This window comes from Staurois parvus, unplaced genomic scaffold (genome assembly GCF_062004578.1).
Source record: "Staurois parvus isolate SC_StPar_1 unplaced genomic scaffold, SC_StPar_1.0 ptg000747l, whole genome shotgun sequence".
Classification (NCBI taxonomy): Eukaryota; Metazoa; Chordata; class Amphibia; order Anura; family Ranidae; genus Staurois; species Staurois parvus.
Window position 1 is genome coordinate 1,428,523 of NW_028318543.1, and position 26,969 is coordinate 1,455,491.

The window sequence follows — 26,969 nt, forward strand, 5'->3', positions numbered from 1 at the left end:
TTACTGACTAGTGATTTACATCCAGCCTCACTGACTAGTGATTTACATCCAGCCTTACTGACTAGTGATTTACATCCAGCCTTACTGACTAGTGATTTACATCCAGCCTCACTGACTAGTGATTTACATCCAGCCTCACTGACTAGTGATTTACATCAAGCCTTACTGACTAGTGATTTACATCCAGCCTTACTGACTAGTGATTTACATCCAGCCTCACTGACTAGTGATTTACATCCAGCCTCACTGACTAGTGATTTACATCAAGCCTTACTGACTAGTGATTTACATCAATCCTTACTGACTAGTGATTTACATCAAGCCTTACTGACTAGTGATTTACATCAAGCCTTACTGACTAGTGATTTACATCCAGCCTCACTGACTAGTGATTTACATCCAGCCTCACTGACTAGTGATTTACATCCAGCCTCACTGACTAGTGATTTACATCCAGCCTCACTGACTAGTGATTTACATCCAGCCTCACTGACTAGTGATTTACATCAATCCTTACTGACTAGTGATTTACATCCAGCCTTACTGACTAGTGATTTACATCCAGCCTTACTGAATAGTGATTTACATCCAGCCTCACTGACTAGTGATTTACATCCAGCCTCACTGACAAGTGATTTACATCCAGCCTTACTGACTAGTGATTTACATACAGCCTTACTGACTAGTGATTTACATCCAGCCTCACTGACTAGTGATTTACATCCAGCCTCACTGACTAGTGACTTACATCAATCCTTACTGACTAGTGACTTACATCAAATCCACCCTGAAAAGTGCAGTGCCGAATAGCAAAAAAGAGACGTGGTCAGGAAGGGGGGTAAATCCTCAGGAGGGCGAGGGGTTAACTGATGACTTGTAGTGAATTACTGTGTACTTACCGATAACGTAGATAACACCGAAGACGTTCCCTACTCATCTCTCTGGGGAAGTGAATGAGAAATGCATTGAACAATAGAAAGCCACCTTTACATCCCCGTCTGAAGGGATTGCATTCCTGTGGAGATCTATTAGGACTGAGCTGTGTAATGATGAAAGGGAATTTACAGTGGCAGTCAGAGTAAATGAAATCATTATTACATTCTGTAATGTTCAACCATATATATTCCAGTTTAAGTCAATTTTATTAGGATCATTTTAAGATAAAAAAGATTTTATTGTTATTTTTGTCTTATTTCTGGCAACTTTAAAGTCCCACAAATATGCATTTTCCTCTCGGTTCCTAGAGGTTTCCTCTCAGTAAGTGATCCCTCAACTCAGCAGAAGCTATGAACACTTTCAGATCCTGGGATCCTTTCTCCAGGAACAGTTCCACTGGTGTATAGAAGGTTGGAGGTACCACCTTGATCTTATCAAATAAACCCAGTTTTCTCCTGCCCCCCCCCCCCAAAAAAAAATCAGGAATATATTGAGGAATTTCAGGTTGAAGTGAGAAATGAGTTAACATACGGAGAGATTAGGGTATGACCTTGCTCAGATTCCCCCAACCCCATCCGGTTATCTTCAGCTACAACATTGGGCAGGCAAGTTTTTGTGTTTACTCCTAGCCACCTTTGAAATATTGGTGGTTTTACAGATTGCGCCTTTCTAGCTGGTGGATTCAAACCCAGGGGTGGACTGATCTTGGGGCAATCCCACCAGATGTGGGTCATTGTACCTGTCATAGGACAACAGCGCCAGCAAGTATATGGGACGTGAGGTAAGATGTTATGAAGAATGTTGGGTGTTCTATACCACTGTGTAAGGACTTTGTAGTTGTGTTCTTGAATTGAAACATTCTGAGAACCCTTGTAGACCGATAAACAAACATTCTGCCAATCCTCTGTAGAGAGATCAAGAGAATGCTCCGTATCCAGGGGCGGACTGACCATTTGGAAACTTGGGCACTGACAGAGGGCCCGGGGTCAGTAGGGGGCCCCATGAGATGCCCCTGGTACCTTTTTTCATAGGCTTTTTTGAGTTTGGGCAAGGACACAGGGGCCCCATGATCCCATATTGCCTGGGGGCCCCATGAGTTGTCAGTCCACCCCTGTTCAGACCCCTTTATGACTTTTCAGTAGCAGGTTCCCAGTCACCATTTCTTTGTGTAAGACAATCCCTAACAACCACCATCATGAGGAAGGCAATGTTTCTACATCACTGGACCATGTGATCATCTGAAGAGTCTACCTGACTACAGGAACATGATCCAGCAAGTATAGACAGGGATGTTATATATATATAGTTCATGGCCAAATGAGTAACTATCAACTGGGACAGATGCAGGACAGGGCAACTGTTGGAGCTGATTGTGTTGGCCTCCATTTGGATGGCTGGTGATGGTGACAGCACAGTCACCTCCATATCCTGCTCCCCTCAATGCCCTCTTTGGATGAGTTGTTCTGTGAACTGGTCCTCTTCAGGAATTTAATAGGCTAAACAAAGGTTAGGCAAACCAATACCATGCAGCATTGGAGCTTGTTCCCAGGAGAAAGGTGCCACACTGGGGAAGAGCTTTTGTCAGCTCTGCAGGGGCAGGCCCAAGGGTGGTTACTCCCATGTCATCTTGTGCCCAGAAAAGCTGTTACAATGTTGTTTCATGCCCCAGAGCCAGCAAAAGGACCAGGGTATTTTTTCAGTTGGAGCGCGGGAAGCGCAATTTCAGCACCTCCAGCACTAAGTGTATATAATGCCAGAGGGACAGGTGGAGGGCAGCTTGACAGGGAGCATTGGACAGGATCGGGGCAGTGGGACAGGAGGAGCGCAGTGGGACAGGTGAGGGGCAGTGGGACAGGAGGAGCACAGAGGGACAAGTGAGGGGCAGATGGACAGGAGGAGTGCAGAAGGATAGGTGAGGGGCAGTGGGACAGGTGAGGAGCGCAAAGGGACAGGTGAGGGGTAGTGGTACAGGAGGAGCGCAGTGGGACAGGTGAGGGGCAGTGGGACAGGAGGAGCTCAGAGGGACAGATGGGGGGCAGCGTGACAGGGGGGCATGGGACAGGATCAGGGCAGCGGAAGAGGAGCAGCACAGTGGGACAGGTGAGGGGCAGTGGGACAGGAGGAGTGCAGTGGGACAGAGGAGAGGCAGTAGGACAGGAGGAATGCAGTGGGACAGCTGAGGGGCAGTGGGACAGGAGGAGCGCAGTGGGACAGGTGAGGGGCGGTAGGACAGGAGGAGCACAGTGGGACAGGTGAGAGGCATTGGGACAGGAGAAGGAGCACAGAGGGAAAGGAGGAGTGCAGAGGGATAGGTGAGGGGCAGTGGGACAGGAAGAGCGCAGAGGGATAGGTGGGGGGCAGCGTGACAGGGGGTATGGGACAGGATCACAGCAGCTGGACAGGAGGAGCGCAGAGGGACAGGAGCGGGGCAGATGGACAGGAGGAGAGCAGAAGGATAGGTGGGGGCAGCGTGACAGGGGGCATGGGACAGGATTGGAGCAGCGGGACAGAAGAAGCACAGAAGGATAGGTAAGGGGCAGTGGGACAGGTGAGGAGCGCAGTGGGACAGGTGAGGGGCAGTGGGACAGGAGGAGCGGAAAGGGACAGGTGAGGGGTAGTGGGACAGGAGGAGTGCAGAGGGACAGATGGGGGGCAGCGTGACAGGGGGGCATGGGACAGAATCAGGGCAGCGGGACAGGAGCAGCACAGTGGGATAGGTGAGGGGCAGTGGGACAGGAGGAACACAGTGGGACAGAGGAAAGGCAGTAGGACAGGAGGAGCACAGTGGGACAGGTGAGAGGCATTGGGACAGGAGAAGGAGGACAGAGGGACAGGAGGAGTGCAGAGGGATAGGTGAGGGGCAGTGGGACAGGAAGAGCGCAGAGGGATAGGTGGGGGGCAGCGTGACAGGGGGTATGGGACAGGATCACAGCAGCTGGACAGGAGGAGCGCAGAGGGACAGGAGCGGGGCAGATGGACAGGAGGAGAGCAGAAGGATAGGTGGGGGCAGCGTGACAGGGGGCGTGGGACAGGATTGGAGCAGCGGGACAGAAGAAGCGCAGAAGGATAGGTGAGGGGCAGTGGGACAGGAGGAGCGGAAAGGGACAGGTGAGGGGTAGTGGGACAGGAGGCGTGCAGAGGGACAGATGGGGGGCAGCGTGACGGGGGGGCATGGGACAGAATCAGGGCAGCGGGAAAGGAGCAGCACAGTGGAACAGGTGAGGGGCAGTAGGACAGGAGGAGCGCAGTGGGACAGGTGAGGGGCAGTGGGACAGGAAGAGAGCAGTGGGACAGGTGAGAGGCAGTGGGACAGGAGAAGGAGCGCAGAGGGACAGGAGGAGTGCAGAGGGATAGGTGGGGAGCAGCATGACAGGGGTTATGGGACAGGATCACGGCAGCTGGACCGGAGGAATGCAGAGGGACATGTGAGGGGCCGATGGACAAGAGGAACGCAGAGCGACAGGTGAGGGGCAGATGGAGAGGAGGAGCGCAGAAGGACAGGTGAGGGGCAGATGGACAGGAGGAGTGCAGAAGGATAGGTGAGAGGCAGTGTGACAGGAGGAGTGCAGAGGGATAGGTGGGGGGCAGCGTGACAGGGGTATGGGACAGGCTCGCGCCAGCTGGACAGGAGGAGCGCAGAGGGACAGGATCACGCCAGCTGGACAGGAGGAGTGCAGAGGGACAGGTGGGGGGCAGATGGACAGGAGGAGTGCAGAGGGACAGGTGAGGGGCAGATGGACAAGAGGAGCGCAGAGGGATAGGTGTGGGGCAGTGGGACAGGAGGAGCACAGAGGGATAGGTGGGGGGCAGATGGACAGGAGGAGCACAGAGGGACACGTGAGGGGCAGATGGACAGGAGGAGCGCAGAAGGATAGGTGAGGGGCAGCGTGACAGGGGGCGTGGGACAGGATTGGGGCAGCTGGGCAGGAGGAGCGCAGAGGGACAGGAGAAGGAGCACAGTGGGACAAGTGAGGGGCAGTAGGACAGGAGGAGCACAGTGGGACAGGTGAGGGGCAGTGGGACAGGAGGAGTGCAGAGGGACAGGTGAAGGGCAGATGGACAGGAGGAGTGCAGAAGGACAGGTGAGAGGCAGTGTGACAGGAGGAGTGCAGAGGGAAAGGTGGGGGGCAGCGTGACAGGGGTATGGGACAGGCTCGCGCCAGCTGGACAGGAGGAGCGCAGAGGGACAGGATCGCGCCAGCTGGACAGGAGGAGCTCAGAGGGACAGGTGGGGGGCAGATGGACAGGAGGAGTGCAGAGGGACAGGTGAGGGGCAGATGGACAAGAAGAGCGCAGAGGGACAGGTGGGGAGCAGATGGACAGGAGGAGCACAGAGGGATAGGTGGGGGGCAGTGGGGACAGATGGGTGGTAGTGGGACAATGTGGGGGACAGGAGGGGGAAGTGGAACAGATGTGGGGCAGGGTGACATGTGGGGGCAGGGGGCAGTGTGATGGATGGGGGGCAATGGGACAGGGAGGGAAGTAGAACAGGTGGGGGGCAGTGTATAAGGGGACAGTGACACAGGACTGAGGGAGCACCAGACCTCCAAGCACTTACCTGTTCAGCAGCCGCTCCTCCTGTCAGGATCATTCCAGTACGGGTGCCTGTGTCCCTTCTCCCCCACGATCTCCGGCGGCGGCTGAAAAGGAGTGGGCGGGCTCCGCCCCCCTGACCTCTTCGTCTTCTGCTTCCTCCTTCCTCTGGCCTTCCTGCAGATCCCAGATCTTCATGGGGGAACTCATCTTGCCGCTACACTGGCACACTGACAGCGGGCACCGCCACTCAAGCACTCCGAGCGCACACCGGGGATCCACCCACCACTCTGCTCTCCTCTGCAGCCAGTCCCTCAGCCATGGCGGCCCTGCTCCTGTCCCTTTCCCACGGTAGTGTCTCTTCCGTGGGAAAGGGGGGGGCAGCACTGCCGCCCCCCTGAAAAGTGCCGACCTAGGCAAATGCCTAGTTTGCCTCGTGGCAAATACGCCCCTGTTTGTATATCCTCATGAGATATGATGGAATGTCACAAAATAATCATCATCATCATATTAATAATATCTGATTTCAGATCCCGATATCTCGATGCTCAGATCCCTGTTTGCCCGGCAGCAGAAAAAAATTTGGATCTTCATTTCACAAATGCTGCTATGAGTGTGTCCTGTGTCCGGAAGGAGAGATATCCAACATTTCTGGTAGAGTTGTACTTGTTACTAAGTTATATTTGGCCTGGTCAGAAGTAACCTCACTACTTAAAGTGTTAATCAGGGAAAAATATGAAGTATGTACCTGCAAAATGTGCACATTTATTATTATTATTATACAGGATTTATTCAGCGCTTTACAATATAAAGGGAGACAATACAGCAACAATACAGTTCAATACAAGAGGGTTAGGAGGGCCTGATCCTGGGAGCTTACAATCTAAGAGGAAGGGGCCAGTGGTACAAAAGGTAGTAACTGTGGGGGATGGACTGGTAGAAGATTACATTATTAGTTGTGGGCGGGATAGGCTTCCTTGAATGAGAGGTTTTCAGTGATCGCCTAAAAGTGTGCAGAGCAGGCAATAGTCTGATAAATTGGGGTAGAGAGTTACAGAGGATGGGGGAAGCTCTGGAGAAGTCCTGGAGATTAGAATGGGAGGAGGAGATAAGGGAGCTAAAGGGCAGGTCGTGCGAGGAGTGGAGAGTATAGTTTGGGTGATATTTGGAGACAAGATCGGTGATGTAATTTGGGGGCGGAGTTATAAATGGCTTCATATGTTATTGTTTGGAATTTTATCCGTTGGGCAATGGGAAGCCAGTGGAGGGATTGGCAGAGAGGGGTGGAGGACACTGAATGGAGGCCAGTGGAGGGATTGGCAGAGAGGGGTGGAGGACACTGAGTGGAGGCCAGTGGAGAGATTGGCAGAGAGGGGTGGAGGACACTGAGTGGAGGCCAGTGGAGAGATTGGCAGAGAGGGGTGGCAGATATAGAACGGTTAGTAAGGTGGATGAGTCTGTCAGCAGCATTCATGATAGACTGAAGAGGGGATAGTCTGCGATGAGGTCGGCCAATGAGGAGGGAGTTACAATAGTCAAGGCGTGAGATACCAAAGGAGTGAATAAGTTGCTCAGTAGTTTTAGAGGTTAAGAAAGGGTGTATCTTGGAGATGTTGCGGAGGTTGGAGGTGTTGCGGAGGTTGGAGATGTTGCGGAGGTGAAGTCTACCAGATTTGGACAGTGATTGGATTTGAGGGTGAAAGGACAGATGGGAGTCTAGGATTACACCTAACACCCTGGCATGGGGGGAGGGATGGTTGATTATTGATCTTGATGGAGAAGTCAGGGGAGGGGGCACGGGCTGGGGGGAATACTAAGAGCTCCGTTTTGGAAAGATTGAGTTTGAGGAAGTGGAGTGACATCCATGCCGATATGTCACTTAGTTGATTAGTAATGCAAGAGGAGACTGAAGGGGTGAGGTGAGAGGTAGAAAGATAGATTTGTGTGTCATCAGCATAGAGATGGTACTTAAAGCCATTGGAGTTTAGCAAGTGACCTAAGGAGGAGGAGTAGATGGAGAAGAGAAGGGGTCCAAGGACAGAACCTTGAGTAACCCCTACAGAAAGAGGAAGTGAAGAGGAGGAGGCAGCGTTATAGGTAATGCTGAAGGCGCACTGCGATAGGTAGGAGGAGAACCAGGAGAGAGCAGAGTCTCAGAGGCCAAGAGAGTGGAGTTTTTTTTAGGAGGAGGGGATGGTCAAAAGTATCAAAAGCCACAGAGAGGTCAAGTAGTAAGAGTACAGAGTAGTGGCCATTGGTTGGGATGAGTAAGGAGTAGTGGCCATTGGTTGGGATGAGTACGGAGTAGTGGCCATTGGTTGGGATGAGTACGGAGTAGTGGCCATTGGTTGGGATGAGTACGGAGTAGTGGCCATTGGTTGGGATGAGTACGGAGTGGTGGCCATTGGTTGGGATGAGTACGGAGTGGTGGCCATTGGTTGGGATGAGTACGGAGTGGTGGCCATTGGTTGGGATGAGTACGGAGTGGTGGCCATTGGTTGGGATGAGTACGGAGTGGTGGCCATTGGTTGGGATGAGTACGGAGTGGTGGCCATTGGTTGGGATGAGTACGGAGTGGTGGCCATTGGTTGGGATGAGTACGGAGTAGTGGCCATTGGTTGGGATGAGTACGGAGTAGTGGCCATTGGTTGGGATGAGTACGGAGTGGTGGCCATTGGTTGGGATGAGTACGGAGTGGTGGCCATTGGTTGGGATGAGTACGGAGTGGTGGCCATTGGTTGGGATGAGTACGGAGTGGTGGCCATTGGTTGGGATGAGTACGGAGTGGTGGCCATTGGTTGGGATGAGTACGGAGTGGTGGCCATTGGTTGGGATGAGTACGGAGTGGTGGCCATTGGTTGGGATGAGTACGGAGTAGTGGCCATTGGTTGGGATGAGTACGGAGTAGTGGCCATTGGTTTTAGCAGTTAGTAGATCATTAGTGAGTTTGAGTGGGGCGGTGTCCGTGGAGTGGAGTGAACAAAAGCCAGACTGTAAAGGGTCGAGAAGGTTGTTGTCAGTGAGGTGGGAGCTCAGGCCATTGTAGACTAAGTGTTCTAAGAGTTTAGAGGTAAATGGCAGCAGGGAGATGGTTCTTAAGTTGTTCAGGTTGGTGGGGTCCAGGGAGGGCTTTTTAAGTATGGGAGTGATGTGCACATGCTTTAGAGGGGAGGGGAAGGCACCATTAGAGAGGGAGAGACTGAATATGTGAGTGAGGGAGCATAGAATGGAAGAAGAGGGTGACCGTAGTAGTTGTGAGGGGACAGGATCCAGGAGGCAGGTAGTGAGACGAGCTTCCGAGAAAACCTTAGTGACCTCTTCAATAGTAGCAAGGTCAATAGAGGAAAGTGTTGAGGAAGGTTTAGTATAAGGTATGCTAAGTGGGATGGATGTCTGTGCAGTGGCTATGCACCTACGAATTGCGTCAATCTTGTTTTTGCAATCTCGTAAGCAGTGAGTGAGGTGCTGGGTGGAGGTGGAGAAAGTAGAGAGTTAAAAGTAGAGAAGAGACGACGAGGACTGGATGACAAGCTATTGATGAGATTTACAAAGTAGGCTTGTTTGGCAGCATGGAGGGAGGAATTGTATGTTAAGAAAGCAGATTTACAGTTGTGTTCAAAATAATAGCAGTGAGTTGAAAAAAGTGAATAAAGCTGAAAATCCTTCTAATAGCTTTTATTTCCATCCACACAAATGCATTGGGAACACGACACATTCTATTCCAAATCAAAACATGAAGAAAAATACATCAAATTTGTGTTGTTGCTCTAAAAAAATGGAAGAAAAGTGAATATTAGACGGTTCAAAAAAATGGCAGTGTTTGTATTCTTCTTTACAATCTCAAACATTCACTATATAAACTGAGAAATGTTTGAAGATTTTGCTTTCCTTTGAATGACTTCATGAATATTTGGTTGTAGTCGCACTGTTTCTGAGAACTGCTGTACATCTGTGTTGCATGGAGTCCCCCAACTTCTGGCCCCTGTGATCAGGTATTCCAGCCCAGGTTGATTGGACCACATTCCACAGTTCTTCTCTATTTCTTGGTTTGGCCTCAGAAACGGCATTTTTGATGTCACCCCACAAGTTTTCTATTGGATGAAGATCCGGGGATTGGGCTGGCCACTCCATAACATCAATCTTGTTGGTCTGGAACCAAGATGTTGCACGTTTACTGGTGTGTTTTGGGTCGTTGTCTTGTTGGAACACCCATTTCAAGGGCATTTCCTCTTCAGCATAAGGCAGCATGACCTCTTCAAGTATTCTGATGTATTCAAACTGATCCATGATCCCTGGTATGTGATAAATAGGCCCAACACCGTAGTATGAGAAACATCCCCATATCATGATGCTTGCACCACCATGCTTCACGGTCTTCACAGTGTACTGTGGCTTGAATTCAGTGTTTGGGGGTCGTCTGACAAACTGTCTCCGCCCACTAGACCCAAAAAGAACAATCTTACTTTCATCAGTCCACAAAATGTTGCCCCATTTCTCTTTAGGCCAGTCAATGTGCTCTTTGGCAGATTGTAACCTCTTCAGCACACGTCTTTTTTCCAACAGTGGGACTTTGCGGGGACTTCTTGCAGATAGCTTGGCTTCACATAGGCGTCTTCTAATTGTAACAGTCCTCACAGGGAACGTCACACCTTCTTTCATCTTCCTGGAGCTGATTGTTGGCTGAGTCCTCACAGTGAACGTCACACCTTCTTTCATCTTCCTGGGGCTGATTGTTGGCTGAGTCCGCCCCATTTTGGCTATTCTATCCATTCCAATGGTAGTTTTTCACTTTATTCCACGACTTTCAGGTTCTGGTTGCCATTTTAAAGCATTTGCCATCATTTTAGCTGAGCAGCCGATCATTTTCTGCACTTCTTTATATGTTTTCCCCTCTCCAATCAACTTTTTAATCAAGGTACGCTGTTCTTCTGAACAATGTCTGGAACGACCCATTTTCCTCAGAATTTCAGAGAGAAATGCACTGTAACCAGCATGTCCAGCATTTGCTGCCTTCCTTCCTTAAATAAGGGCAATCATTGCCACCTGTTTTTCAAAGAATGAATGACCTCACTAATAGAACTCCACACGGCTATTATTTTGAACACGCCCCTTTCAATGAGTGATTCAATGACACAGAATCAGCAGCATGCATGTCATGACTGTTGGGTCTGTTGGATTTCTATGACTCTACTACTCCTGCTAGGAAGTTATTTGCCATGTAGAAATATCATTTCCACCAAAAACAGTGACTGATCCGGTTAGTGATGTCTGACTGCTAGTATTTTGAACACAACTGTATATCGGGTGAAAGCTTACTGAGATTTGGTTTTACGCCACATTCGCTCCTGCTTTATATCGTTAAAACCACTGCAAGTACAGAAAGATACCTGTTGATCCTGCTAGAAATGTAGTTAGCTCCTAATACTGTTGTAGGCTGACAACACACTGGAGTTTGTGAATTGAAATGGTGTCAGCCCTGCCTGGTTGTATTTTGCTATTGTTACTACTACTACTAATACTGCTATCACCACTAACACTACTACATACAGGAAAAAATTACCCCCCTTGGGACTTAAATGCAGCTAATAAAACATCATCACATATATATTGATTCAAAATTAGATATACTTTATTATACAAAAAAAGATTTATTACACCCTAAAATCATATTGATATAAATTAATAGGCATCCTCTGCAGTGAAGGCGTGTGAAGCCTCTGGATGGATAATGGTCATCGACAACTGGCGGTGCTGCTGGTGGCTTCCAGCATGTTCTCCTAGTTCTGGGATTCCCTCAGCTGAGATGTCACTTCCGGTCACATAATGACGGGGGTTGGCATGTGTTTGGAGCATGCGTGCTCGCTCCTCATGGCCTGGAACTAGGAGGACCTGCTGGAAGCCACCAGCACCATTGCCAGATGCCGGTGACCACCATCCATCCAGAGGCTTCACACGCCTTCACTACAGTGGATAACTATTAATTTACAAGCACAAACCTTCTTACACTTTGTGTGGCCTGTATTACTACACTTTGTATCCATTAAAAAGCTTTCATACTGCACTTAGAAGGTGCCTCCTCTTTCTTCCTGATCTTCCACAGGGCCTTTGTACCTCGTTATTGGCCCACTGCCTCCACTCCATGGTGCATCAGAATTACCTATAGGACTCTAGCTAAGGAAATTTGATTTGTATATTTATTACAGTATATTGTTCATGATTTATTTTCCCCAATTCCATCACCATTGATTATATGCTTATACATATTATTGTAAGCCGCATCTACCTCCTTACCCCATCTTGGAGTGCACCAAATATCCTACTTGCCTTTTGGTGTTGGTCAAATTAACAATAGGTGCACTAGATGGGCAACAATGAGACAACTCCCAAAACCGGAATGGTTTTACAGGTGGAGGCCACTGACATTTTTTTCTCTACTCATCTTTTATGACTGTTTTTCTCTAGTTTTGCATTTGGCTACTGTCAGTGTCACTACTGGTAGCATGAGGCCATACCTGGACCCTACAGAGGTTGCACAGGCAGTCCATCTCCTCCAGGATGGCACATCAATAAGTGACATTGCCAGAAGGTTTGCTGTGTCTTCCAGCACAGTCTCAAGATCATGGAGAAGATAGGTAGAGATGAGCGAATCGAAGTAGGCGAAGTGGAATTCGAGTCGAATATCGGAAAATTTTCGATTCGCGCCGAATCCGAAAAATAGCCTACTTCGGACGCGCGAATCGAAATTTTTCCTAAAATGGCGGCGGACATGTGCGGCGACGGAGCGGGGATGTCTGGGAAGGCACGCAGACAAGGCGCGCTGACCCATAATGCATTCATTCATGACATGTGATCGCATTAGCCAATCAGCAGCCAGCCAGCCAGCACAGTGTAATGGTCGAGCTATAAATAGCGGCCATTTTAGAATTCTTCATTTGCCTCCAGTCATTCAACAGAGGCAGACCGCTCTGTATTAGGGACAGAGTTAGGGCCACAGAAACGATACTTGGGGACAGAGAAACGTTACTTAGGGACAGAGAACCATTACTCAGGGACACAGAATTGTTAATGAGGGCCACAGAATCGTTACTTAGGGCCAAAGAAACGCTAGTTAGGGCCACAGAATTGTTACTCAGGGACAGACAGAATTGTTACTGAGTGCCAGATAATTGTTACTTAGGGCCACAGAAACGTTATTAGGGCCACAGAATTGTTACTCAGGGACAGACAGAATTGTTACGGAGTGCCAGAGAATTGTTACTTAGGGCCACAGAAACGTTAGTTAGGGCCACAGAATTGTTACTCAGGGACAGACAGAATTGTTACTGAGGGCCACAGAACTGTTACTTAGGGCCACAGAAACGTTATTAGGGCCACAGAATTGTTACTCAGGGACAGACAGAATTGTTACTGAGTGCCAGAGAATTGTTACTTAGGGCCACAGAATTGTTACTCAGGGACAGACACAGAATTGTTACTGAGGGCCACAGAACTGTTACTTAGGGCCACAGAAACGTTAGTTAGGGCCACAGAATTGTTACTCAGGGACAGACACAGAATTGTTACTGAGGGCCACAGAACTTTTACTTAGGGCCACAGAAACGTTATTAGGGCCACAGAATTGTTACTCAGGGACAGACAGAATTGTTACTGAGTGCCAGAGAATTGTTACTTAGGGCCACAGAAACTTTAGTTAGGGCCACAGAATTGATACTCAGGGACAGACAGAATTGTTACTGAGTGCCAGAGAATTGTTACTTAGGGCCACAGAAACGTTAGTTAGGGCCACAGAATTGTTACTCAGGGACAGACACAGAATTGTTACAGAGGGCCACAGAACTGTTACTTAGGGCCACAGAAACGTTATTAGGGCCACAGAATTGTTACTCAGGGACAGACAGAATTGTTACTGAGTGCCAGAGAATTGTTACTTAGGGCCACAGAAACTTTAGTTAGGGCCACAGAATTGTTACTCAGGGACAGACACAGAATTGTTACTGAGGGCCACAGAACTGTTACTTAGGGCCACAGAAACGTTAGTTAGGGCCACAGAATTGTTACTCAGGGACAGACACAGAATTGTTACTGAGGGCCACAGAACTGTTACTTAGGGCCACAGAAACATTATTAGGGCCACAGAATTGTTACTCAGGGACAGACAGAATTGTTACTGAGTGCCAGAGAATTGTTACTTAGGGCCACAGAAACTTTACTTAGGGCCACAGAATTGTTACTCAGGGACAGACACAGAATTGTTACAGAGGGCCACAGAACTGTTACTTAGGGCCACAGAAACGTTAGTTAGGGCCACAGAATTGTTACTCAGGGACAGACACAGAATTGTTACTGAGGGCCACAGAACTGTTACTTAGGGCCACAGAAACGTTATTAGGGCCACAGAATTGTTACTCAGGGACAGACAGAATTGTTACTGAGTGCCAGAGAATTGTTACTTAGGGCCACAGAAACTTTACTTAGGGCCACAGAATTGTTACTCAGGGACAGACAGAATTGTTACTGAGTGCCAGAGAATTGTTACTGAGGGCCACAGAACTGTTACTTAGGGCCACAGAAACGTTAGTTAGGGCCACAGAATTGTTACTCAGGGACAGACACAGAATTGTTACTGAGGGCCACAGAATTGTTACTTAGGGCCACAGAAACGTTACTCAGGGACACAGAATTGTTACTGAGGGCAACAGAACCGTTACTTAGGGCCACAGAATTGTTACTCAGGGACAGACACAGAATTGTTACTGAGGGCCACAGAACCGTTACTTAGGGCCACAGAAATGTTACTCAGGGACACAGAATTGTTACTGAGGGCCACAGAACCGTTACTTAGGGCCACATAAACGTTAATCAGGGACACAGAATTGTTACTGAGGGCCACAGAACCGTTACTTAGGGCCACAGAATTGTTACTCAGGGACAGACACAGAATTGTTTCTTGAGGGACACAGAATTGTTACTGAGGGCCACAGAACCGTTACTTAGTGCCACAGAAACGTTAATCAGGGACACAGAATTGTTACTGAGGGCCACATAACCGTTACTTAGGGCCACAGAATTGTTACTCAGGGACACAGAATTGTTACTGAGGGCCACAGAACCGTTACTTAGGGCCACAGAAACGTTAATCAGGGACACAGAATTGTTACTGAGGGCCACAGAACCGTTACTTAGGGCCACAGAACCGTTACTTAGGGCCACAGAATTGTTACTCAGGGACAGACACAGAATTGTTACTGAGGGCAACAGAACCGTTACTGAGGGCCACAGAATTGTTACTCAGGGACACAGAATTGTTACTGAGGGCCACAGAACCGTTACTTAGGGCCACAGAATTGTTACTCAGGGACAGACACAGAATTGTTACTCAGGGACACAGAATTGTTACTGAGGGCCACAGAACCGTTACTCAGGGACACAGAATTGTTACTCAGGGACACAGAATTGTTACTGAGGGCCACAGAACCGTTACTTAGGGCCACAGAATTGTTACTCAGGGACAGACACAGAATTGTTACTCAGGGACACAGAATTGTTACTCAGGGACACAGAATCGTTGAATTAAAGAGTATGTCAGACAACATGCAGAGGAGTGGCAGAGGAGGCAATGTTTTAGGAGGGAGCAGACGTGGCAGCAGAGGAAGGGGTCGAGGCAGCACTATTCGCAGCCAGAGGCCAGTGCTCCCGGTGTCATCCAGCGGTCGTGTCTCCACCGACAACCCTGCCGTCATCGATTGGTTGGCTCGGTCGTCTTCCTCTTCCCAGGTCACCTCTGACACCTACAGCCAACGGTCGGTGGGTACGTCAGACACAACCGTTAGTTGGCATGGCCCGGGAGCAAGCCCACTGAAATCACGTGTCCTCTACCTGCCCCTGTCCTTTGCTGTTCCCTCACCAAGCGAAGTATCGCATGCTGTGGGCTCAGCCCCACTGTACAGTGAGGAAGAGCTAACAGAGGGCGGTCAGGAACGGGGGGAGACATCCGCCTTTTCAGCAGCCAGGCGAAGAAGTACTGGCGAGGAGAGTGGCTCGGTAGCCGGTCTAGAGACAGGTCTGTCTCCTGACCCAGACGCAGCCGAGGGGGCTAGTAGTGAGGCGGAGACCCTACTTGATGATGAGGAGGTTGATCGCACTTGGCTGCCTCGTCGTCATCAGGCAATTTCTTCCGCATCATCAGGAGAAGAGGGTGCCAGCTTGGCAGTGAGCGAAACAGTCGGTGGGTTGCCCAGGAGGCAGCAGGGTCGCATCAGTGTCAGTGGAGCCAAACGTCCACGGAGTAGAGCACCAGCTCCACTGCAGCCTACCACCACGGCCAGTAGTGGTGCCGGTGCGCACGGAGGAAGTAGCAGTCAGCCAGTGAGGAGTAGCGGGGGCAAAGTTTCCTACTCGGTGGTGTGGCAATTTTTCGTCAAGCCGCCCGAGGAAGTAAACGTAGCCGTATGTCGACTATGTGGCCAGAAATGCAAGCGTGGCCAGGGGGCCCATGTTGGGACTACAGCGTTGCGTCAGCATATGCAGCGTCACCATTCGGTGGCCTGGGAAAACCGTGATAAAGATACGGCGGTTCTGCCTGCCCCAGCCCCCGCTCCATCACCCGCTCCGTTACTTGCTCCGTCACCCGACGTCGTCAATCGCCCTATATCAGCCAGTCAAGGCTCCAACACCTCTGCTGAGGGGAGTTGTCGCTCGTTGGCATCTTCCGCTCGTTCAGATGCTCCTTCTCCTGCTACTCCTCTTCTCGGATTCCGTCAACAGTCTTTCTTGGAATCCGTTTCCAAGAGACAACAGTTTGCGAGCACGCACCCGACGGTGCAAAAGCTGAACGTCCTCCTGTCCAAGTTGCTGGTGCTGCAGTCCCTCCCTTTCCAACTGGTGGACTCAGCACCTTTCCGAGAAATGATGGCTTGTGCCGCGCCGCGGTGGAGAGTGCCAAGCCGTCATTTCTTCGCCATAAAGGCAGTGCCAGCCCTGCATTCACATGTAGAAGAGATGGTGGGCCAGTCTTTGAGCATGTCGGTCTCTGCCAAAGTGCACGGCAGCGCCGACGTGTGGAGCTGTAACTACGGTCAGGGACAGTACATGTCATTTACGGCCCACTGGGTGAACGTGGTGCCGGCACAGCCGCACCAGCAACTTGGACAGGTCACGACGCTTTTGCCTCCACGTTTGCACGTCCTTGGTCCAGCAAACATGTCCGCCTCTACCACCTCTTCTTCCGCCGTGTCCTCAGCCGCCACCCCCGTGCCAAGTCCCATTACCTGACCGGCATATCACATGTGCAGGGCGCAACGGTGTCACGCTGTGCTGCACCTGGTATGCCTTGGCGAACGTAGTCACACAGGGGAGGAACTTCTGAGTGTAATGAACAGAGAAATCGACAGATGGCTGTCTCCGCGCAAACTGAAAATCGGAACCATGTTGACCGACAACGGAAAGAACATGGTGTCTGCTCTGCATCAAGGAAGGTTGTGCCATGCGCCATGCATGGCTCACGTGTTCAATCTGGTTGTCAAGCGGTTCCTAAAATCCACCATCCCACTGCAAGACATCCTTAAAATGTCACGTAAACTGTGCATGCATTTCAGCCATTCCTACACCGCAAAGAACACCCTCATTGAGCTGCAGCGGCAGAACGGAATTCCACAGCATCGCCTGATCTGCGACGTTGCAACAAGGTGGAATTCAACCCTACACATGTTAGACCGCCTTTACGAGCAGCGAAAGGCCATCACCGATTTCCTGATGTTACAAGCGGATAAAGGTACTCCCCTGTGTAACTTCGATGTCAGCCATTGGCAGCTCATGCGTGACACCTGCCGCTTGCTCAGGCCCTTTGAGGAGGCCACGCTATTCGTGAGTCGGCAGGACTATGGGATGAACGACGTCATTCCTCTGTTGCACGTCCGGGAACAAATGCTGTTAACAATGGCTGGTCAGGGTGCGGTAGACGTGGCGCACAGATCTCAACGCCACATGACCCCTGTGGGGGCAGGACAGGAAGAAGAGGAGGAGGTAGAGGAGGACATTTGTGCTCAGGAATTATTGAGTGAAATGGGTGGTTTTTCCACTCAGCGGACAGGAGTGGAGGAGCAGGAGCATCTGGGAGAGGAGGAGGAGGAGGAGACAGAGGACCCAGACGCACCGTGGCAGTATGCTGTGGAGATGGAGGCAGGGAGTCCCTCGCATTCCTTGGCACAAATGGCCCATAGCATGCACGGTTGCTTGCGTAGCGACAGCCGAATAATAACCATCAGACAGAGGGATGACTTTTGGCTGTCCACCTTGTTGGACCCTCGCTATCGTTCCAAAATGGTGGCCTTTTTCACACCTGCTGAGAGGGAGGCCAAAATTACGTACTATAAAAACCACCTATATAGTCAGCTGGTCTCTGCCTTTCTGCGCCAACGTCCATCCTCAGACACTGTGGGCCCTGTGCGCTCGCGTTCCGCTGCCATGGCAGCAGGGGAGGGGTGGGGTGGTAGGAGCAGTGGCAGCTCCACCAGCAGCGGCTGCCTCAGTCTGCAGTCGATGATGAGTAGCTTTCTTCACCAGCGCAGTGAGGAAACTACTAACCAGCCGCAGCAGCAGCAGCATCAGGTGGACCTGGAGCAGGAGCTCAAACAACAGGCTTGGGCCTACTTGGACAGCACCCTGCCAACCGAGGTAGACAATCCCCTTGACTACTGGGCAACGAAACTTGACCTTTGGCCCCAACTAGCTGAATTTGCCCTTGAAAGGCTGTCATGCCCGGCCAGTAGCGTGGCATCGGAGCGCGTGTTTAGTGCGGCAGGAGGTATTGTAACTCCGCGGAGGACACAACTGTCCACCCAAAGTGTGGAGAGACTCACGTTTGTGAAAATGAATCAGGCGTGGATTAGTCTGGATTTCAAACCACCAGTTCCTGACACAACTGACTAAATCCGCCATGAATCATGCCACAAACATGTGCCACTTTCAGGTCTCCTCACACACTGCTGGTGTGTTCCATTTTTTGTCATAGGGTGCTGGCAGACTACGGGCCTCCCATTGCTGCTGTCTCCCATCGCCTCACTCTGCCATGTGCCACATTCAGGTCTCTTCACACTGCTGGTGTGTTGAATTTTTTGACATAGGGTGCTGGCAGATTACGGGCCTCCCATAGCTGCTGCCAGGCCCCTAATCTGCCATGGGCCCCTATATACCGCCTCCTCATGCTGCTGCCAAGTCCAGAGTCTCTCATGGGTCCCTGTACGGCCTCCCATTGCTGCTGTCTCCATCGCCACACTCTGCCATGTGCCACATTCAGGTCTCTTCACACTGCTGGTGTGTTGAATATTTTGACATAGGGTGCTGGCAGATTACGGGCCTCCCATAGCTGCTGCCAGGCACGTAATCTGCCATGGGCCCCTATATACCGCCTCCTCATGCTGCTGCCAAGTCCAGAGTCTCTCATGGGTCCCTGTACGGCCTCCCATTGCTGCTGTCTCCATCGCCACACTCTGCCATGTGCCACATTCAGGTCTCTTCACACTGCTGGTGTGTTGAATTTTTTGACATAGGGTGCTGGCAGATTACGGGCCTCCCATAGCTGCTGCCAGGCCCCTAATCTGCCATGGGCCCCTGTACTGCCTCCTCATGCTGCTGCCAGGTCCACAGTCTCTCATGCCATGTGCCACTTTCCGGTCTCCTCACACACTGCTGTTGTGTTCAATTTTTTGACATAGGGTGCTGGCAGATTAGGGGCCTCCCATAGCTGCTGCCAGGCCCCTAATCTGCCATGGGCCCCTATACCGCCTCCTCATGCTGCTGCCAAGTCCAGAGTCTCTCATGGGTCCCTGTACGGCCTCCCATTGCTGCTGTCTCCATCGTCACACTCTGCCATGTGCCACATTCAGGTCTCTTCACACTGCTGGTGTGTTGAATCTTTTGACATAGGGTGCTGGCAGATTACGGGCCTCCCATAGCTGCTGCCAGGCCCCTAATCTGCCATGGGCCCCTGTACCGCCTCCTCATGCTGCTGCCAGGTCCACAGTCTCTCATGCCATGTGCCACTTTCAGGTCTCCTCACACACTGCTGTTGTGTTCAATTTTTTGACATAGGGTGCTGGCAGATTAGGGGCCTCCCATAGCTGCTGCCAGGCTCCTAATCTGCCATGGGCCCCTATACCGCCTCCTCATGCTGCTGCCAAGTCCAGAGTCTTTCATGGGTCCCTGTACGGCCTCCCATTGCTGCTGTCTCCATCGCCACACTCTGCCATGTGCCACATTCAGGTCTCTTCACACTGCTGGTGTGTTGAATTTTTTGACATAGGGTGCTGGCAGATTACGGGCCTCCCATAGCTGCTGCCAGGCCCCTAATCTGCCATGGGCCCCTATATACCGCCTCCTCATGCTGCTGCCAAGTCCAGAGTCTCTCATGGGTCCCTGTACGGCCTCCCATTGCTGCTGTCTCCATCGCCACACTCTGCCATGTGCCACATTCAGGTCTCTTCACACTGCTGGTGTGTTGAATATTTTGACATAGGGTGCTGGCAGATTACGGGCCTCCCATAGCTGCTGCCAGGCACGTAATCTGCCATGGGCCCCCGTACCGACTCCTCATGCTGTGACGTTGCAACAAGGTGGAATTCAACCCTACATATGTTAGACCGCCTTTACGAACAGCGAAAGGCCATCACAGATTTCCTGATGTTAAAAGCGGATAAAGGTACTCCCTGTGTAACTTAGATGTCAGCCATTGGCAGCTCATGCGTGACACCTGCGCTTGCTCATGCCCTTTGAGGAGGCCACGCTATTCGTGAGTCGGCAGGACTATGGGATGAACGAGGTCAAATCTGCCATGGGCCCCCGTACCGCCTGGTCACGCTGCTGCTGGTCCCACAGTGTGACCTGGGTCCCTGTACGGCCTCCCATTGCTTCCACTCTGCCATGTGCCACTTTGAGGTCTCCTCACACTCCTGCAGTTTTCCATTTTGACATAGGTTGCTGGCAGATTACAGGCCGTCCATAGGTGCCGCCAGGCCCCAAATCGGCCATGGGCCCCCGTACCGCCTGGTCACGCTGCTGCTGAGCCCACAGTGTGACCTGGGTCCCTGTACGGCCTCCCATTGCTTCCACTCTGCCATGTGCCACTTTGAGGTCTCCTCACACTCCTGCAGTTTTCCATTTTGACATAGGTTGCTGGCAGATTACAGGCCTTCCATAGGTGCCGCCAGGCCCCAAATCAGCCATGGGCCCCCGTACCGCCTGGTCACGCTGCTGCTGAGCCCACAGTGTGACCTGGGTCCCTGTACGGCCTCCCATTGCTTCCACTCTGCCATGTGCCACTTTGAGGTCTCCTCACACTCCTGTGGTTTTCCATTTTGACATAGGTTGCTGGCAGATTACAGGCCTCCCATAGGTGCCGCCAGGCCCCAAATCGGCCATGGGCCCCCGTACCGCCTGGTCACGCTGCTGCTGGTCCCACAGTGTGACCTGGGTCCCTGTACGGCCTCCCATTGCTCCCACTCTGCCATGTGCCACTTTGAGGTCTCCTCACACTCCTGCGGTTTTCCATTTTGACATAGGTTGCTGGCAGATTACAGGCCTCCCATAGGTGCCGCCAGGCCCCAAATCGGCCATGGGCCCCCGTACCGCCTGGTCACGCTGCTGCTGAGCCCACAGTGTGACCTGGGTCCCTGTACGGCCTCCCATTGCTTCCACTCTGCCATGTGCCACTTTCAGGTCTCCTCACACACTGCTGTTGTGTTGAATTTTTTGACATAGGGTGCTGGCAGATTACGGGCCTCCCATAGCTGCTGCCAGGCCCCTAATCTGCCATGGGCCCCTATATACCACCTCCTCATGCTGCTGCCAAGTCCAGAGTCTCTCATGAGTCCCTGTACGGCCTCCCATTGCTGCTGTTTCCATCGCCACACTCTGCCATGTGCCACTTTCAGGTCTCCTCACACACTGCTGTTGTGTTGAATTTTTTGACATAGGGTGCTGGCAGATTACGGGCCTCCCATAGCTGCTGCCAGGCCCCTAATCTGCCATGGGCCCCTATATACCGCCTCCTCATGCTGCTGCCAAGTCCAGAGTCTCTCATGGGTCCCTGTACGGCCTCCCATTGCTGCTGCCAGGAGGCAGCAGGGTCGCAGCAGTGTCAGTGGAGGCAAACGGCCATGGAGTAGAGCACCAGCTCCACTGCAGCCTACCACCACGGCCAGTAGTGGTGCCGGTGTGCACGGAGGAAGTAGCAGTCAGCCAGTAAGGAGTAGCGGGGGCAAAGTTTACTACTCGGCGGTGTGGCAATTTTTCGTCAAGCCGCCCGAGGAAGTAAACGTAGCCGTATGTCGACTATGTGGCCAGAAAGTCAAGCGTGGCCAGGGGGCCCATGTTGGGACTACAGCGTTGCGTCAGCATATGCAGCGTCGCCATTCGGTGGCCTGGGAAAATCGTGATAAAGATACAGCGGTTCTGCCTGCCCCAGCCCAGGGTTCCATTTTGTCATAGGGTGCTGGCAGATTACGGGCCTCCCATAGGTGCCGCCAGGCCCCAAATCGGCCATGGGCCCCCGTACCGCCTGGTCACGCTGCTGCTGGTCCCACAGTGTGACCTGGGTCCCTGTACGGCCTCCCATTGCTTCCACTCTGCCATGTGCCACTTTGAGGTCTCCTCACACTCCTGCAGTTTTCCATTTTGACATAGGTTGCTGGCAGATTACAGGCCTTCCATAGGTGCCGCCAGGCCCCAAATCGGCCATGGGCCCCCGTACCGCCTGGTCACGCTGCTGCTGAGCCCACAGTGTGACCTGGGTCCCTGTACGGCCTCCCATTGCTTCCACTCTGCCATGTGCCACTTTGAGGTCTCCTCACACTCCTGCAGTTTTCCATTTTGACATAGGTTGCTGGCAGATTACAGGCCTTCCATAGGTGCCGCCAGGCCCCAAATCAGCCATGGGCCCCCGTACCGCCTGGTCACGCTGCTGCTGAGCCCACAGTGTGACCTGGGTCCCTGTACGGCCTCCCATTGCTTCCACTCTGCCATGTGCCACTTTGAGGTCTCCTCACACTCCTGTGGTTTTCCATTTTGACATAGGTTGCTGGCAGATTACAGGCCTCCCATAGGTGCCGCCAGGCCCCAAATCGGCCATGGGCCCCCGTACCGCCTGGTCACGCTGCTGCTGGTCCCACAGTGTGACCTGGGTCCCTGTACGGCCTCCCATTGCTCCCACTCTGCCATGTGCCACTTTGAGGTCTCCTCACACTCCTGCGGTTTTCCATTTTGACATAGGTTGCTGGCAGATTACAGGCCTCCCATAGGTGCCGCCAGGCCCCAAATCGGCCATGGGCCCCCGTACCGCCTGGTCACGCTGCTGCTGAGCCCACAGTGTGACCTGGGTCCCTGTACGGCCTCCCATTGCTTCCACTCTGCCATGTGCCACTTTCAGGTCTCCTCACACACTGCTGTTGTGTTGAATTTTTTGACATAGGGTGCTGGCAGATTACGGGCCTCCCATAGCTGCTGCCAGGCCCCTAATCTGCCATGGGCCCCTATATACCACCTCCTCATGCTGCTGCCAAGTCCAGAGTCTCTCATGAGTCCCTGTACGGCCTCCCATTGCTGCTGTTTCCATCGCCACACTCTGCCATGTGCCACTTTCAGGTCTCCTCACACACTGCTGTTGTGTTGAATTTTTTGACATAGGGTGCTGGCAGATTACGGGCCTCCCATAGCTGCTGCCAGGCCCCTAATCTGCCATGGGCCCCTATATACCGCCTCCTCATGCTGCTGCCAAGTCCAGAGTCTCTCATGGGTCCCTGTACGGCCTCCCATTGCTGCTGCCAGGAGGCAGCAGGGTCGCAGCAGTGTCAGTGGAGGCAAACGGCCATGGAGTAGAGCACCAGCTCCACTGCAGCCTACCACCACGGCCAGTAGTGGTGCCGGTGTGCACGGAGGAAGTAGCAGTCAGCCAGTAAGGAGTAGCGGGGGCAAAGTTTACTACTCGGCGGTGTGGCAATTTTTCGTCAAGCCGCCCGAGGAAGTAAACGTAGCCGTATGTCGACTATGTGGCCAGAAAGTCAAGCGTGGCCAGGGGGCCCATGTTGGGACTACAGCGTTGCGTCAGCATATGCAGCGTCGCCATTCGGTGGCCTGGGAAAATCGTGATAAAGATACAGCGGTTCTGCCTGCCCCAGCCCAGGGTTCCATTTTGTCATAGGGTGCTGGCAGATTACGGGCCTCCCATAGGTGCCGCCAGGCCCCAAATCGGCCATGGGCCCCCGTACCGCCTGGTCACGCTGCTGCTGAGCCCACAGTGTGACCTGGGTCCCTGTACGGCCTCCCATTGCTTCCACTCTGCCATGGGCCACTTTGAGGTCTCCTCACACTCCTGCAGTTTTCCATTTTGACATAGGTTGCTGGCAGATTACAGGCCTTCCATAGGTGCCGCCAGGCCCCAAATCGGCCATGGGCCCCCGTACCGCCTGGTCACGCTGCTGCTGAGCCCACAGTGTGACCTGGGTCCCTGTACCGCCTCCCATTGCTCCCACTCTGCCATGTGCCACTTTCAGGTCTCCTCACACTCCTGCTGGTTTCCATTTTGTCATAGGTTGCTGTATGGCCTCCCATTGCTGCTGCCTCCACCGCCACACTGTGGCTCCAAACACTGGTTTTGGCCCCGTGACTGGCCAAATGAGTGAAATGTGCGGTGATTCTAAGATCGACGGCACTCATCTGCATGTCATACTGACTGACAGTATTATTTCTCTTCCCCAGCAGACTCCAAGGGCATTTAAATTAAAGGTACAGTGTTCTGCACTAATATTAAGTCTCTCTGAAGCCTAGAAACACCCTTTTTTAAGTTAAATTCACAGCGAATATATTCGACTCGAATCGAATATTGTCCACGAATTCGCCGAATCAGTCGAATCGAATTTTTGAATTCTTCGCTCATCTCTAAAGATAGGCAGTTAGTCTAGGAGAGCTGGACAGGGCCATAGAAAGGTCCTTAACCCATCAGCAGGACCGGTATCTGCTCCTTTGTGCAAAGAGGAACAGGATGGGTACTGCCAGAGCCCCACAAAATGACCTCCAGCAGGCCACTGGTGTGAATGTCTCTGACCAAACAATCAGAAACAGACTTTATGAAGGTGGTCTGAAGGCCCAACGTCTTCTAGTGGGCCCTGTGCTCACTCCCCAGCACCATAGAGCTCAATAGGCATTTGCCATTGAACCCCAGAATTGGCAGGTCCACCACTGGCGCCCTGTGCTTTTCACAGATGAGAGCAGGTTTCCCCTGAGCACATGTGATAGACATGAAAGGGTCTGGAGAAGCCATGGAGAACGTTCTGCGCCTGTAACATGGTTCAGCATGAACGTTTTGGTGGTGGGTCAGGGATTTAACAGACCAACAAGGGTAGAAAATATGTTCATTATCAGGGTTTTATGACTATTTCAACTGAAACTCCCAATTATCACATTTCTGCCTATAACACAATTCTTGTGCATTCTATTATTCGTCTTTTCACTCTTTATTGTGTCCTTATGGAACCAACATTTTTTTTAACACTTCCCATTAGGCACATCATCTATCTATCTATCTATCTATCTATCTATCTATCTATCTATCTATCTATCTATCTATCTATCTTTCTATCGCTATATCTCAAATAAATTAATCTTTTTAATGTGTGTTCTAAGCTCTGACCCCGATGCTCATTGTGTTTGTATTGTTCTTCCTGCAGACAGTGAAGATTGCATAAAATGTCCTGATGAAGAATGGCCAAATGAGAAGAAGGATCGGTGTGTTCCAAGAGTGGTGGAATTTCTCTCCTATACTGATGACACCATTGTTGCCGTATTTTCAGCTGTCTCCATCCTCTGTTGCCTTCTGACTGGTTTAATATTGGGGATATTTATATATTACCGGGACACCCCCATTGTTAAAGCCAATAACCGGAACCTGAGCTATCTTCTCCTGGTCTCCATCATGCTGAGCTTCCTCTGTGTCTTCTTGTTCCTCGGCCATCCAGTAGATGTGACCTGCATGCTGCGTGTCACCTCTTTTGGTGTCATCTTCTCAGTTGCTGTTTCTTCTCTACTTGCCAAAAGTATCATGGTGTGTATTGCCTTTAAGGCCACCAAACCTGGGAGTCCCTGGAGGAAATGGATGGGAGCCAAACTGCCCAATTGTATCATTTGTGTCTTCTCACTGGTCCAAGTCATAATCTGTGTGACTTGGTTGTCTATTTCTCCCCCCTTCCAGGATCGAGACATTCACTCTTATCAGGGGAAGATCATCATTCAGTGTAATGAGGGTTCAGTTATCGGCTTCTACTCTGTCCTGGGATATATGGGGCTTCTGGCAGCTGTGAGCTTCATTATCGCTTTTATGGCCAGGACATTACCGGACAGTTTTAATGAGGCCAAGTACATTACCTTCAGCATGCTGGTGTTCTGCAGTGTCTGGATTGCCATGATCCCGGCCTATCTGAGCACCAGAGGGAAATACATGGTGGCTGTGGAGGTCTTTGCTATAATGGCATCAAGTTCTGGACTTCTTGGCTGTATATTTTTCCCAAAATGTTACATAATTCTGTTCAGACCTGACCTGAATACAAAGACAGTTATCCGCTAATATGTGAGGAGCAACACTGGGCTACCTGTCGTTATGGCATTATCTCTATTAGTGTTCATTTTAGTATTTTGCTAGTGTATTGAGAATGAACATTGTTATATATAAACATTTAATACTTCTCTGGAACGAATTAAGATGGTGGACAGTGAGGGTGATTTTTGCACTGGACACCTTTGGTATCAGATACTTTGGGTTTGTTAGAAGCCTTGTCCCTTGCTGGGTGTAGTGGTTCCTCCCACTAGCCATTACATCACTACAGAACAATGTAGTCACTTAGTGAGGAGGAACCACAGTGACCAGAGATGGGAGAGTATCCCAAACATCCTAAAGTGTCAGATACCAGCGACACCCATCACTCTTCCAGAGAGGGAAGATTTCACTCACCACCTTCTAGAAAGATAAATATCATACATGTTCTTTCATAAGCGGATTGTAATGCAGTTTTGTTTGGTGTCAGGGTCACTTTATATTGTATGTAGATGTATTTGTCTATATTAATAAATACATTTTGCTTGGTTTATTTTAAAATAATTTTGAATGTTAGTTAAGTTGATGAGAGCGTGTTGTCAGTAAGTTCACATTTAAAGTGAAAGGTTTACGTCATCTTAAAGGACATTTTCTATTACGTACTAAATCTTTCTCCTTGTAGACATTACAAACTGCTGCCACAAGGGAGGATACGGCTTCCCCATACAAAGCTGCAGAGACAACTCTACACCAGACCTCGCCAGATCCTGATAGGAAAACGTCTAAAGTAAAAACAGATTCCAGGGGCGCATTGATCAATCAGAGGTTTTATTCTCAGAATCAGAATCACAACAACCAAGGAGCTTAATGTAGGACCCCTAAGGTGGTATGTCTCCAAGCTCTAAGACCTCCTGGTCAGACATGT

The 26,969-nt window shown here is 51.1% G+C and overlaps 1 protein-coding gene across 1 annotated transcript in view; it reads left to right on the forward strand.

Moving 5' to 3' along the window:
* Nucleotides 1–26,593, forward strand: part of LOC149445074 (vomeronasal type-2 receptor 26-like) — an 83,281-nt gene extending 56,688 nt beyond the window's left edge. The window contains exons 4-5 of the mRNA XM_089654246.1: nucleotides 6,000–6,123; nucleotides 25,185–26,593. Of these exons, the coding sequence (XP_089510372.1) occupies nucleotides 6,000–6,123; nucleotides 25,185–26,077 (1,017 nt within the window). The 3' untranslated portion in view covers nucleotides 26,078–26,593. The remainder of the gene's footprint in view (nucleotides 1–5,999; nucleotides 6,124–25,184) is intronic.
* The last annotated feature ends 376 nt before the right edge of the window (nucleotides 26,594–26,969 follow it).